At 38.1% G+C, this 15,720-nt stretch overlaps 1 protein-coding gene across 2 annotated transcripts in view; it reads left to right on the plus strand.

The window, feature by feature from the left end:
• The first annotated feature begins 8,846 nt into the window (after positions 1-8,846).
• Positions 8,847-15,720, plus strand: part of DNAAF4 (dynein axonemal assembly factor 4) — an 81,417-nt gene continuing 74,543 nt past the window's right edge. Inside the window, exons 1-3 of one of the 2 annotated variants that reach the window (XM_007194915.2) lie at positions 8,847-9,256; positions 9,658-9,805; positions 14,088-14,221. In XM_007194915.2, the coding sequence (XP_007194977.1) occupies positions 9,134-9,256; positions 9,658-9,805; positions 14,088-14,221 (405 nt within the window). In that variant the 5' untranslated portion in view covers positions 8,847-9,133. The remainder of the gene's footprint in view (positions 9,257-9,657; positions 9,806-14,087; positions 14,222-15,720) is intronic. The other variant, XM_007194916.3, reaches the window with a different exon arrangement.

Genomic DNA, 15,720 nt, shown 5'->3' on the forward strand with positions numbered 1-15,720 from the left:
TTTCTTTCTTCCTTAAACACCGTGCTAGAATTTAAAATTGGATGAGTTTAACTTATCTCCACATTTTAGTTTTTTATTCTGTAGGTAAGTAGTAAGACGGGTAGAGGTTCTATCAAACAGTCCATGTTATTGTTGGCCATTCTTTTCAGGGATCATGCTAAATGTCATTTGTGCATTGTATAAAGAATGTTATTTATCAGTATATAGACCTACTATTAGTAGAAATTATGTATGGCAGGCTTTCTTGAACAATATGTATTGTAAGTTTGTTTCCTATTAGTGTTATGCTTCAGATTCTTTTAAATAAAGCTAGTTTTTAAAGAGAAAAATAACTGTTTTTTAAATGCTTGACTTTTATCAAGACAAGTAGGCGTAACAGTCTTGGCTTTGGGTAGGAGATGTCCTAGGAAACATTAAGCAGCGCAGTAGCCTACAGTTTACCAGGAATTTAGTTTTATACTGAGGAGCAAACCAATATTTTTGCACAGACTTTGCTATACACAACTTGTTTTTCCTGTGAAGTTTATACATAACACTGAGTCCTGAGTTTCCTTAAGAAAATGTGAACATATCTCTATTTTGATTTTTACAAATTAGGACTCCAGTTTTGGTAATAGAAAATTGGAGAGGAGTGCTACAATCTCAGCAGCTTAGTGATCCCTGAAGTAGAGACACCGCTGTAGCAGTATTAAGAACAAACTTGCTTGAATGATAAAATTAGTTTTACAAAAGACATCCAAAGTTTGCTTGAAACAACCATCAGGTGCCTTGAATAAAAAGAGATTGCATAAAATGTGAATGTATCAGTTGATGCAACTTGGTATTAGAGGTAATAAAAGTGACAAAAATACAAGATAAAATTTGAATGCACAAAAGATTTTTTTAAATGTGTGGAAGGAAAGAAAACCAGGAAAAATGTTTATCTTACCTGTTGTAGGAAAGAGAAAAGATGTACAGAGACTTCTGATCAAACAACATTATGAATTGATGCTCTAGGTATCCCTTTGTTTCAAACATATAGCAATGATAAATATAAAAAGAAACAATTGGGTTCAAAACCAACATAAATACATCCCAGGACAAGAAATAAAGAAAAAAGCATAAATGATGCTGAAGCAGCATCCTGCCTGACTCTGAGTCCAAAGCAGAAATTTGCAGTCAAAAATTCTAATCTGGCAGGGTAATGAGGTCTAAAGTGCTACTACATTTCAAAACTTAAGAGATGGCAATAACACAATACTTAATTGGAAATGTATAGCTTTAGATAATTTTTAAGCCCAAAATATAATGCTAAGTGTTGATCTCAAGAGGATAAGAGAAGAATAAAAAATCCTAAGGAAAGTAGATGGAAGGAAACAATAAAGAAAATAATAGGAAATAAAATAGAAAACAAACACTAGAGAGGAATAATAGGGCCACAAATAGGCGATTTTTATCTTTAAAAGATAAAAGATTTTTTTTTTTTTTTTTTTTTTTTTTTTTTTTTTTAGATTTATTTTTTTATTGATTAATTGATTGATTGATTGATTGCTATGTTGGGTCTTCGTTTCTGTGCTAGGGCTTTCTCTAGTTGTGGCAAGCGGGGGCCACTCTTCATCACGGTGCGCGGGCCTCTCACTATCGTGGCCTCTCTTGTTGCGGAGCACAGGCTCCAGACACGCAGGCTCAGTAATTGTGGCTCACGGGCCCAGCCGCTCTGCGGCATGTGGGATCCTCCCAGACCAGGGCTCGAACCCGTGTCCCCTGCATCAGCAGGCAGATTCCCAACCACTGCGCCACCAGGGAAGCCCAAAAGATAAAAGATTTTATTTTATTGGGTTGGCCAAAAAGTTCATTCGGGTTCTTCCATAAGATGTTATGGAAAAACCCAAATGAACTTTTTGGCCAACCCATATTTAAAAGATTAATAAAATTGATGAGCCTCTGGTGAAACTGATTTAAAAAAAATGGCTGACAGAAATAACAGGAATGAAAAATGGGCAAAAAACATAGCACTGCTTTAAGCCTGGAGGGAGCTGGGATTCCTCTGCACTGCTGCCCCACATGTGAAAACGGATAAAAAGCAAGCCTAGCTCCAACTGATACCTGGGACTCCAGCTTATAGGCCTAAAGTGGAAGAAGTGCACAGTTTTGTAATTTGCTCAGTTGATAACTGGTGTACAGTTATCACCAAAGAATTCGAAACTAAATTAGCATATAACACTTGGCTGAATTGGAGTCCCTAGGACACAAGTTAGAGGCAACTTAAAACTGCTAGAAAGGAAAGGATGAACCTAGAGGAAAGAAATAAAAATAAAAGGAAAGAAAAAAAAAAAAACAACCCACTCTAAATCAAAATTTCAAAACATATGAAGAAAACTAATGATAAAAACAGCCAACCAACATCCTTTAAAATTTCGATCCACTCAAGATGAAAATGACAGCATAGCCTGAAAAAGGCTTTAAAGAGAAGTACCATTCAGGATCCTGAAAGGTAAACTAAAGAATAAAAATTAAAATTATGAAACCCAGTATGTAGATATTCATTCATTCAACATTTACTAAGTGTTATTTATATGTCAGGCACTGTTGTAAATGCTAAGAATATAGCGGTAAATCAAACAGACAAAAATCACTACACTCATGAAGTTTTTATTCTGTAGAGACAGAAAATAAGTAAACTAAAAGTGCATTAGAGAATAAGTGCTAAGAAGAAATAAAAAAGGGAATGGGATAGGAAATGCTGCACCTGGTAGGGTGATAGGTGCTAGATCAAATAGTAAGAGTATGTTTCATTTCATAAGAAACTGCCAAACTGTCCTTCAGGTGGCTGTACCATTTTGCATTCCCACCAGCAATGAATGAGAGTTCCTCCACATCCTCACCAGCATTTGGCATTGTCACTGTTCTGGATTTTGGCCATTCTAATATGTGTGTAGTAGTGGTATCTCATTGTTTTAGTTTGTATTTCCCTGATGACATATGATGTGGAGCATCTTTTCATATGCTTATTTATCAACTGTGTGTCTTCTTTGGTGAGGTGTCTGTCAAGGTTTGGCTCATTTTTTAATCGGGTTGTTTGTTTTCTAATTGTTTCCGTTTTAAGAGTTCATGTATTTTGGATAGCAGTCCTTTATCATATGTATCTTTTGCAAATATTTTCTCCCATTCTGTGTCTTGTCTTTTCATTCTCTTGATAGTATCACCCACAGAGCAGAAAGATTTTATTTTAATCAAGTCCAGCTTATCAATTGTTTCTTTCATGAATCATGCCTTTGGTGTTGTACCTAAAAATTTATCACCAAATTCAAGGTCATCTTGATTTTCTCCCATGTTATCTTTTAGGAGTTTTATAATTTTGCATTTTACATTTAGGTCTGTGATCCATTTTGAAATCACTTTGTGAAGGTTATAACCGCTATGCCTAGATTCACTTTTTTGTTTGCGGATGTCCAGTTGTTCCATTTGTTGGAAAGACTATCCTTTCTCCATCACATTGCTTTTGTTCCTTTGTCAAAGATCAGTTGACTATATTCCTGTGGGTATATTTCTGGGTTTTCTATTCTGTTCCACTGATGTATTTGTCTATCCTTTCACCAATACCACACTGCCTTGATTATTGTTCTTCAAACTTGATCTATAAATTTAATGCAATCCCAATCAAAATCCTAGCAAGTTATTTTGTGGATATTGACAAATTGATTTTACAGTTTATATGGAGAGGCAAAATACCCAGAATAGTCAACACATTACTGAAGGAGAACAAAGTTAGAGGACTGACACTACCCAACCTCAAGACTTGGCACAAGGTTGGCTAAGTCTTCTTGGAGATTTCTAGGGTGGTAGTATGTCTGGCTTTATAGAATGAGTTAGGAAATACAGTCTCTGCCTCTATCTTCTGAAAGAAGCTGTAGAGAATTGGTATAATTTCTTCCTTAATGTTTGGTAGAATTCACTAGCGACCCCCATCTGGGCCTGGAGCGATCTGTTCTGGAAAGTTATGGATTATTGACTGAATTTCTTTAATAGACATAGGCCTATTCAGATTGTCTATTTCTTCTTGTGTGAGTTTTGGCAGATCATGTCCTTCAGGGAATTGGCCCATTTCTTGTAGATTATCAAATCTGTAGGCATAGAGTTGTTCATAGTATTCCTTTATTATCCTTTTTATATCCATGTTGTCTGCAGTGATATCCCCTCTTTTGTTTCTCATATTAGTTATCTGTGCCCTCTCCCTTTTCTTCCTTAGGTAACCTGGCTAGGGGCTTGTTGATTTTATTTTCAAAGAGCCAGATTTGTTTTATTGATTTTCTCTATTGATTTCTTATTTTAAATTTCATTGATTTATGCTCTAATTTTTAACTATTTCATTTTTTAATGCTACCTTGGATTTAATTTGCTTTTCTTTTTCTAGCTGCCTAAAGTAGAAGCTTAGTTGATTGATTTTTAAATCTTTCTCTAATATATGCATTTAATGCTGTAAATTTCTCTCTAGTCAGTTAAACTCTGATAAAACCCTAGCAGGTTAGGCTCTGGTTAAATAGTTTCTCCCGAGGTCAGATCTTGCTAAGAACAAATGCTCTGGCATATTTCAGAATGGTTCCTTTTCCCATCCCCCTGCTGGGAGCATGAGAATATTTTTGTGCAGTATTCACTGTGTGAACCTGGTAGAGCTTCAGGAAGTAAAACTCACAAAAGTGTTGAGGGCTCCCTGATGACTGGGTACCTCTGGAGTTTTTGTCTCTCAGACTTGCCCACAGTGGGCCTCCAGCAATTTGTCAACTACATTCAGGTTTTCTTACCTCGGCACTAGTTCCCACGGAGGTTTCTGCTCTGATGGGTTGTGATTCTCTATAGATACAATCTTTCCCATCAGGGGGGCAGGGGTTTGCCCTGTGACCTCACTTTTCTTGTGGAGCTAAGAAGAGTTGTTGATTTTTCATTTTGTTCAGCTTTTTACTTGTTGGGATGGAGTGGTGACTTCCAAGCTCTGTACATGCCAGATCAGAAACTAGAAGCACTTAAAATTTTTTTAAAAAACTGATACGCTAAAACAAGTCTAATAGGAAAAATCATTGAGATCTATACTTTGTAAATGTCAATCTAAGATATTTGGGCCAAAAATGAAAGGAAAAGTATAAACGGATAGTTCACACTGTCTACATGAGCTCTACCTATATATTCTTGTCTAGCTGTAAATCACATTGTGTTTTTCTAAAGCGCAAATTTAAGAGTAAAATAGCTAATGCATTTAAAACCTAGTACCTAGATTTTGCTCTTGAAAGCTATTCCCCATTAAAAAGAACTAATGGTTCTTGAAGAACGACTGATTCCCTTTCCTAGAGGAGAAAAAAAAAGGAAAAAAATTCAAAGTGGGTCTAAATCATTTTTGTTCCAAGAATAAAGGATTTTGAAAAGGCTTAAAGAAGTTCTGGGGTGGTGTTAAAAAAGTCATAAATCAACCTTTCCCAATGGCCAAATTTGACAGTTTGACCATCCAAAAATAAACAAATTTTAGTTAATTCATTTTAGGTGAAGAATAATAAATCAGATTTAATTTTTGCTTCATAATGTACATTTTCACTCCCTAAGAGCCTCACAATACATAAGGAGAAAATAAGGACCCTTCTCTATTATAGAGCTTGTTTTTAAAAATTTTACTTTAATTTTGTAATATTTGTTACATAAAAAATAATAGATATTTGTATATGTACGTTATGAATCAAAAGATGAATAAGGCAAATCCATCACCAAAATTAGAGAGGGAAAAAAATTGGCAATTTCTTTGATGGTCTCTGATGGCATGCTTTGTTGTAATGAACAAAATCAAACAAAAAATAATTTAGGGTGTTCTCTCGATTTTCCTAGGGAACCAGCCAATAGGACCTGGACCTCCTGTCTTCCAGTGGGAGGGGCTGCATCTGACGCAGCTTGCCAGGGTACTAGTAATTTTTTTCTTCCAACTAAATCTTTCCATGTGAATCAAGGTCTCCAGATATTGGGTAGCTGGCTTTCACAGATAAGTCTTATAAATAGTTTGCACCTAAACCAAGATTGCCTGGGTCCCAATAACTTCCCTCCCAAAAATGTTCCTTTCATGTTTGCCCTATAAGAAGGGAGAACAGCAAGGGGATGGAATTCCTCTCCTGTAATGCAGAGCTACACTGCAGATCGAGCATAGTGCTCTGGCCCCAGTGTGCTTCTTGGGATGATGGGAGAATGGGGAAACCTGTGTTTTTTCTTGGCTTTGTAAGTTTCTCCTTTCCTCCATTAAAACCCAGCTCTTAACCTAGTGGGTCACAGACTTTGGTATGTATCAGCATTACCTGGTGGGCGTGTTAAAACACAGATTGCTGGGCCTCAGTTCCAGATTATCTGGTTCAGCAGGTCTGGAGTGGGGTCTGGGAATTTGCATTTCTAGCAAGTCCCCAGATGATGCTGATATTGTTGTCAGGGGACCACACTTTGAGAAACTTTGTCTTAATTCATGGTGTGTCTATGTAGAAATCAGCTTTTCTGGCTACCACAAAGGGTGTCATTTGCAAGACTTTCACCTAGGAGTTAACCATTACCCTTTCTTACACCTTAACTTTCCTTTACGAATCCTTAACCAACAAATTTGGTTTTCATTATTTTCAAGTTTTATAAAAATGGCATTGTTCCTTAAGGGTCTTATAAGACTTGCTTTTTTCCACTCATCCATCCAGTGTAAAGTAAAATTAATTCATTTTTACTGTTGTATGATACTCTTTTGTATGAATATACCTATTGATAGATATTTGGCTTGTTTTTAGGTTTTTGCTAGAAGCTGCTATGAACAGTTACTTCTTTACCCAGTCATAGAGTTACCCTCTCTTTAATAAAGGACTCAATCTAGAGGAAACCCTCCCTCCCTTAGATCTTCCCTCCAGTTCTGACACCCCCTTACTGAGACACTCAATGTGGTGTGTGCCCAATGACTAAATAAACTCAACTTGTTCAACTACAGGTGCCCCTGTGGTCTTTGACTGAAGGGCATTGAAAAAATATGTATCTTGCCATTCTTTATTGTGCCTTTTGGTGAGCACCAGCTCTTAATTTTAGTTCAAGTTTTCAATCTTTTTCCTTTAAGGTAAGTGCTTTTGATGTCATACTTAAGAAATCCTTTCTTACTCCAAGATCATACAAACACACATGTGTATTTGTGTATGTGTATATATAAAATATATGTTTTAAGCTTGTATGTCTTTAGTTCATCTGAAATTCATTTTTGTGTGTGACACCATATGCATGTAGAGAGCCAATCCCATTTTTTCCCATATGGTGACCATTTCTCCTAGCACCCAATGTATTCAATAGTCATTCCTTTCTTTGCTTTTCCCCATTTATGTGCACAGTCACATTTGCCATATATCAAATTTCCATCCACAATCGGGTTAGATTAAGATTTTTTGTTTTTTAAATCTAATAGGAAACAAAGATTAAGACTTTTAAGACTGAATTAGTTTCAAGGCTTGTGAAACACTTTTTAGATAAGTACCTGTCTTGAAACAATGTATAAAGATTAATGGTGTTTTAAATTGGTATCAGCTGATGTAACGATTCAGCAATAAAACTGATCAAGTTTTTTAAAAAAAAGATATAATTCACTCAGAGTGTAAAAAGTTTCATAAGACTGGTAGTCAGGAGAACAATTTCACCACAGAGTTTTTTGTATGTGCTTAACAAAATGATTGCTAACGAATTTTTCTGAAACTCCCAAACAGAACGAAGTATCCTTTTTATTTTCTATACATACATTGTATCACTTGTGTTTTTATGTAGTGGCAGAATCTACACTTTAACATTTTATATAACAGGAATGCATAAACTCTGTCTTTTGAAGACACAGGAGAGTTTGAAACAAAATGGTAAAAGTAGGAATTGAACACAAGGGGGAAAAATGCCAAAAGCAACATAAAAAAGAATCTACAGGATTGATTGTTAGGTTTCTCCGATTAGGAGAACAAGGGAAAAGAAGTCTAACATGGCCCCAGTATTCAAAGTTACGGAACCTTGAGATGATGAACAGCTGACAAAATTAGGTAAGGTAGTGAGGGGTGCTCTGTTTGGGGGGTAAAAGATGATTTTTTTTCCTCCTAATGTCTGCTGCTCCTTAGCTTTCCTCAAGGACTTATTCAGGAGCTTTTAAATTTGTATTAATGACTTCCAAAAGTAAAATGTTAAAAATCCCCATTCCTAGGTGGCAAATATTTTGTAGATGGTTAATTTTCATGTCCTTTTTTTTTTTTTTTTTAACATCAAATTCCAGTAATTTATAAACTGTGTCTCCAGAAAGCATCCCAAGGAAAGAACATTGGAATGGGAGTTATGGGGTCAGGATCTTAATCACAGTTCAGCCACTAATCCATGTGGCAATGGGGTTGGGTATATGGATCTCAGATTCCTTAAATACTGCATGTGGGAAGACCACATGATCTTCAAGTTTCCTCTCAGCGCTAAAGTTACAAGTCTCCTTAAACAACTGTAAAACATATCCGTGTCAATTCAACTTATCCTACAGCTGAGTTGCAGCCAAGCATTCGCCAGATGAGTCATACGGTCATTTCTCCCCAGTTCTCAAACCAAGGAGCGAACCCTACCTACATGCTTGTGACGGGCTTACGGTTGATAGGATTTTAAGGACTACAATAGTACAGGCAAGCTCCTAGGCCAGAACGTCAGTATGAGCAGGAAATTTCCAAAACAGGAACACCAAATGGTGCTAACTTCTACAGCCTCCGTCAGAACAAACAAAAGGCCAGGGCTGCAATGGCGCGTGGACGTCGCACCTGCTTCTCGCGGGTCACGCTTTCCCACATCCTGTTCTGCATTTTCAAGCGTGAAGCTCTTTTCTTGCTTAAGCGGAAGTGGGTCTGCTACTTCGCAGATTCGCTCGGACTGCGGGTAAGAGATAAGACCTCAGGCAACGGTAACGCTCCCGCCAGGGGCGCCCAAGCAGTAGCGAGGGGAGTCCGCAGGTCGACCGCAGTGGCGCGCCCGGAGCACGCTGGGAACGGGGGGGGAGGAGGCCACGGCCCGGCCTGACCCGGAAGGGCTGGCCTGTGGTAACCCCGGCTTCCCTAGCAACCGAGCGGCCGCGCGTCTTCCCCAGCCTCTCCGGACGCCTCCCGGGATGCCCCTGCAGGTTAGCGACTACAGCTGGCAGCAGACGAGGACTGCGGTCTTCATCTCTGTGCCCCTCAGAGGCGTCAGCGTCAGGGACGCGGACGTGTTCTGCACGGAAAACTATCTGAAGGTAGGAAAGCGAGTCGTGCCTGCCGGGGGGGTGGGGGTGGGGGTTGGGGGGCCGGGGGTGTGGTCCGAAGCGGCTGCAAGGGCGCGGCTGTGGACATGCACAGGCGCGTCCTTGCAGATAAGCGTCCTAAAATTTTAGTCCTATTAAAAATAAAACAAAGCAAAACAAACAAAACAAAATACGAATCCCATACAGGTGACACCTTGTCTGTAGACAGATGTCACCAGGTCAGAGATTATTTTATCCAAGACTTCCTCATATGCCGTGCTTTTATCGTGACCTGAAATAAATTTATAGCAGGAATTTAAGAAAATGATTTTGGCCTCTATCACTTATTTCTGAACGGGTGTGTCTTTCATTTGTGTAACTAAATTGACTTCCGTTTTCCCCCTTCTGAATAGGTGAACTGCCCTCCATTTTTATTTGAGGTATTTCTCTATGCTCCCATAGACGATGAGAGCAGCAAAGCCAAGATTGGGAATGACACTATTGTTTTCACTTTACACAAAAAAGAAGCGGCCATGTGGGAGACCCTTTCTCTGTCAGGTGGTAAGTTCTTTACTAAAAGACGTTCAGCTGGTTGTGCTTTTCTTTTTTTTTTTAAGATTGATTGATTGATTGATTGCTATGTTGGGTCTTCGTTTCTGTGCGAGGGCTTTCTTTAGTTGTGGCAAGCGGGGGCTACTCTTCATTGCGGTGCGCGGGCCTCTCACTACCGCGGCCTCTCTTGTCGCGGAGCACAGGCTCCAAACGCGCAGGCTCAGTACTTGTGGCTCACGGGCCTAGTTGCTCCGCGGCATGTGGGATCTTCCCAGACCAGGGCTCGAACCTGTGTCCCCTGCATTAGCAGGCAGACTATCAACCACTGCGCCACCAGGGAAGCCCTGGTTGTGCTTTTTATACTTTATACCATTTAAAAATTTCTCTTTTGGAATTTATGTTGCTATTCTAGGAAAACGAAATAGACACATAGCATGATTTAAAAGAGTTAGTGCTTCAGCTGCCTCTTAAAATAAATCACCTAATTCCTGAGTAATCTAATTACTCAAAAATTAGAGTCCATTGATACTAGCTTTTAAAGGTTGTGGGCTCCTATCTTCAGGGGATAAGGCCTCCCAATATGGCCTTTATTTAGCACTCATTTTGTATTAGGCATTAGTTCATCTGTTAATCCTCACAACAATCTATCACTTAGGTACCCCCCCCCCTCTTTTTTTTAATGTGGGGCTACTGAGGCACAGAAGGGTTGAGTAATTGCCAAAGGTCACACAACTAGTAAGTGGCAGACTAGAAGTGGAGTCTTAGCAGTTTGACTCTAGAGCAGTGTTTCACCTACGGAACTTTTACAGAATACAGATGTCTGAATCTCACCCTAGACCAATCAAATCAGTTTCTGGGAGTGAGACTGAGACCTAGGTACTGGTAGTTTTTAAAATGCTTTTTGGGAATTATAATGTACAGTCCAAGTTGAGATCCCCCATTCTCTGTACTCTTAATCAGTACTCTATTCTTCTGCCAAGATCAGCTTTGTGGGTCAGTAATTGCCCTATACTGCTTTAGCTCTGTTATCTTCCTCCCTGATCTAGTTGTCATGTTTTCTTGTGTTTTCTATCTACTGCCTGAAATTTCTCTTAGGTCTTTGGCATTAAGCCTTGAGTTGGGACTATTGAGAATGGGGAAATTGCAGCCATTCTTTATATTAATGTTTTCTTGGTATCTTGCTGTGAAATTTAATTTTTTAATACCTAGGACCAGGTGGAATTTTTCTCTAAAATGTGGTATTCAGCTCAGAAAATACTGGTTAAGTTAGGTTACCATAGCCAGCTTACTTTAGTTCTTTATTGAGTCCCAGAATAACTGAGGAGTTTTTAAAAACCAGATACCTGCTCTCCTACCCCTGCCTTCCTTTTTGATTCAAGTCTGAGATGGGGCCTGGGAATATGTCATGAAACACACCCAGGGTGTTCTGACTTCGTACCTAAGATTAAATGTAAATACTTTGATTTATTTCAGCTGTTGTTGATAATCTTAATTTTGAAGTTAGATGGGACCAGAACCATCATCTATTAGAATGGCTTCTTTTAAAATAAACAGATTGGGGGTTGAGAACTCCCCAGGTGATTATGATGCCTGGCCAGGTTTGAGAACCACTGACTTCAGTGTGTGTGTGTGTGTGTGTGTGTGTGTGTGTGTGTGTGTGTGTGTGTGTGTGTGTGTGTGTGTGTGTGTGTGTGTGTGTGTGTGTGTGTGTGTGTGTGTGTGTGTGTGTGTGTGTGTGTGTGTGTGTGTGTGTGTGTGTCTTGATTTCCCCAGGTAACGTTTTGTCCACCAACTTTTTAGGCTCTAAAGAAGAGTCATATCTGTAAACCTGTTACTTTCCCCTGTTTCTGACATGAAACACTTTCTTCTCTGTCAAATTCCCTTCTTAAACTGGTTGGCCATCTTATCCAGGAGTGGGAAGGGAATTTTCTCTCTGATTTAGATATCTGCTTTCATTGCACAGGTGCTTGAGTCTTCTCTTTCATGGTTATATGGTCAATGATTCCAAATTTTGACCATTTAAACTAAGGGTTGGCAAACTTTTTCTGTAAAGGACCAGATAATATTTTGGATTTTGTGGGCTATGTGGTCTGTGTCACAATTACTCAGCTCTGTTATTGCAGCACAAAAGCAGCCATAGACAATAGGTATTTATTGACACTGAAATTTCAATTTATTCTAATTTGTATATGTCATAAAGTATTACTATTCTTTTGATTTTTTCAACTATTTAAAACTGTAAAAATTATTCTTAGCTTATGTGCTGAAAGAAATCAGGGAGCAGGTTGGGTTTGACCGAAATTTGCCAGTTAGACTAATCAAAACAGTCTTAAAACTAACTTATATAACAAGTAATGAACATCGATTTTACTTCAGAAACCAGGTTTGAGATTCTTTTAGAAGTCAAACTCAGTTTCACATGCAATTCAGTGAAATTGTTTAACAATCTTTTTTTCACATGCAGTATTGTGGAGCTCCAGTCTATACTCCAAGCCTGCCTCCCTCATTATTCAAAACGTACTTGCTCCATTTTTTTCTGAAGTTCCTTCTTGATCCATTTTTCATTTCTTTTAGATGTGGAGCATTTCACTTGGAAACTTGATTTTCTTTTAATTATTTCTGCCCCTGAAACTGGTCCAACTGTCTGCCACTCTGTACTAAACAGGAGGTGGTTTGGGGAGAGACTTCTGAACTAATTTCAGTTCTAATTCCCAGCCAAGATCTTGGATGGGTAAAAATTCCATACTCTTTACTTATTTTTAACTGAAATTAATATTCCCTTCAACTATGAATGTAGACAACAAACAACAGTAGTGTCAGTAAAAATCACAAGTATGTTCACATCACAGGTACCTCTATCTTTTATATGTACTACTTTGAAATTATAGTATTTATTAGACATTTTGCTATATATTATTTAATGCATTAATAAAGAAGCACATACTTGTATGTCACAAATTTATTTTTAAAAATTTTGTGTTTTAATATAACTAGTTTTCTTTGTGTATTTTTTCATATATTTTAAAACACTATGAAGGTGTGTATAAAGCTTTACTAGTCATCCCTCCACTCCTGCCCTTCTTATCACTCCCCTACTTCACACTCTCCCAAGTTTCCTCTCCCCTCCTGTTTTTTTTCCTTCAAAGTCTAGATCCCTTCCTTATCCTTCTTCCCCTAAGATAATTTACCCCCTAATGGATCACAGCCTGCGGTTTCTAAAATACTGAGTGACTGAATAAAAAATAATTGTGAATAGTAAATTCTGTATATAACATGTCATGTTACTTTGTAATTTTTACTAAGGCTGGCTCTGTACTCTTCATATGTATCACTATAAATCACCATTTATATTTTTGAAGGTGATTGATTATATCAGATGGTCTCAACCCATCTTCTCTTCTAGGAGACCCCCCAGAGATGATTTATTGTGATCAGGTTTATAAGCAAATAGTTCTAGTTTCTGAACAGAGAGAGAGAGGAGAATAAATGTATTCTCTTTCCTCCCATCTTGTCCCCTCCGGCTCCCTTTCCCTCTCCCCCTCCCACTCATTCCACACTCCTCTCTCTCCCTCTTGTGACCCTCTCTTCCTCTCTCTCCCCTCTCTCCATCCTCATTCCCTCTCTTATTTCCCCTCTCCATTGTTCCTCTTCTCTCTTATTCATATCCTCCCTCTCTGTGTGTGTCTCTCTCTCTGTTTATCTCTCTCAGTGCACAAAGGTATGCATTCTTTTTTAAAATTTTATTTATTTATTTTTGTCTGCGTTGGGTCTTCGTCGCTGCGCGTGGGCTTTCTCTAGTTGTGGTGAGCGGGGGCTACTCTTCGTTGCAGTGCACGGGCTTCTCATTGCGGTGGCTTCTCTTGTTGTGGAGCACGGGCTCTAGGTGCGGGCTTCAGTAGTTGTGGCACATGGGCTCAGTAGTTGTATCTCTTAGGCCCTAGAGCACAGGCTCAGTAGTTGTGGTGCACGGGCTTAGTTGCTCCGCGGCATGTGGGATCTTCCCGGACCAGGGCTCGCACCCATGTCCCCTACATTGGCAGGTGGATTCTTAACCACTGCGCCACCAGGGAAGTCCCAAGGCATGCATTCTTTACTAATTCATTACTGTTACAGTTACTTGCTTACCTTTTAATATTAGCTTCTTGACCAGTTTAATACTGGGAAATGTTTTCACTTCTCCATGTGAAGTTGGGTCCAAAAACATCTTATCCCAGATCAGTATGTAAGCAGTTTCTCCTAAGTAAAACAAATTCATCATGATCCTAATTTATTGATATTCCTTATGTTTTAGTTGACAAAGAGATGATGCAAAGAATAAGGGAGAAATCTATCCTACAAGCACAAGAAAGCGCAAAAGAAGCTATGGAAGCAAAAGCTGGGGCAAGGCGGGAAGATCAAAAATATACACTAAATGTCATGATGAAGGTAAGTTGCAGATTGATAGGAAAGTCCTTTAATTAAAGATACAGTAATTGCACTGATAATTTGTTGCAACCACTGTACTTCCTCACCTTTTTTGTTCATACTTTGGTTACAGGCCTTGCTGTGTTATGTAGGCTATCTGCTATTGATGTGTATTTCTGAAAATCTGTATGAAAGTTGAGAGTATAAGGTTGAACAATAGATTTACTTGTTTGAGGGAAATTGTTCTATTTCCAGGGGAATAAAACAGTTATAAGGTTTTATGCTGTAAGTGTTTTACTTCTTTTTTAATCTTGGAATTATTGGACATGATTATTTAAAACAAGAAAAGCATGGATTTAACACTAAATATTGACCAATTAATATCTTTTAACTGTTGAGCCTTTCAAGTTAAATCTTTAATCAGCAATATATTTTTTGAGATATAATTCACATACCATACAGTTCACCCATTACAGGCTTACAAGTCAGTGGTTTTTAGTATATTTAGAGTTGTAAAACCATCACCACAATCAATTTTAGAACATTTTCATCACCCCAAAAAGAAACCCTGCACTCATTAGCAGTCACTCCCCATTCCTCTGAACCCCTAGCCCTAGACAACCACCAATCTACTTTATATCTCTATAGGTTTACCTATTGTGACTAATTTTTACAGATAATTTCCCATCAAATTCTCATTTTTGACATTTTGAAATGATTAAGGAATCTATAATAAGCATTATCTCATCAAGAGTCCTATGGACTCATGACTGTTCTTTTGCATTTGGATCACTAGTATTGTTTTTATAATCAACAGTTCATAATTCCAAAGATTTCTCTGCTTCTTGTATCATTTTTACTTGACTTTTAAATATCACCAATCGTTAATATACTTTGTTTTTTACTTAATAATTGAACATGTGGTCATCCGTCCAAAGATTCCTGCTTTCTGTATACTTGATGAGTTCCACCTTTTCTTTATCATGTTATCACTACTATCAAACTTTGGATCTTACCATTTTCCTGAATTTTAAAAACTAAAAGCAAAATACTATAAAATTTGTGGCAACAGATAAGTATTTACTGAACTAATAAAATAGTTAAACAATGGCACACACACTGCTGCATTGGTAAATATAACGAAGCTGAACAATTTGATTGGCAGGCAGTACCACAATGCTATACCTTGAAGTTATTCATCTACTGATATATGAAAGCCTGACTTTGGTAGTATTGGGAAAGGTGCTTTAGGGGCATTAGTGTATAAAAAATGAAGCTATAGATCACATTGAAGTGATAGAACCTATGAAAGTCTATACCCTATACTACAAACTATTCATTTTGTCTGTCTCTTTCCCTTAGCAGTGTTGAGAGTTGAGACTACATTTTCTTTCATCCTTATCATAGCAGTTGCCAAGTAAATAGTAGGTGCTCAAACAGTTGAATGAATTAATGTGAATATATTGTTCGAGTACCCTATAACCATAGTACAGTTCTATTCTGGTGGATAGATGTAGCTA

Source organism: Balaenoptera acutorostrata, chromosome 3, assembly GCF_949987535.1.
Source record: "Balaenoptera acutorostrata chromosome 3, mBalAcu1.1, whole genome shotgun sequence".
NCBI lineage: Eukaryota > Metazoa > Chordata > Mammalia > Artiodactyla > Balaenopteridae > Balaenoptera > Balaenoptera acutorostrata.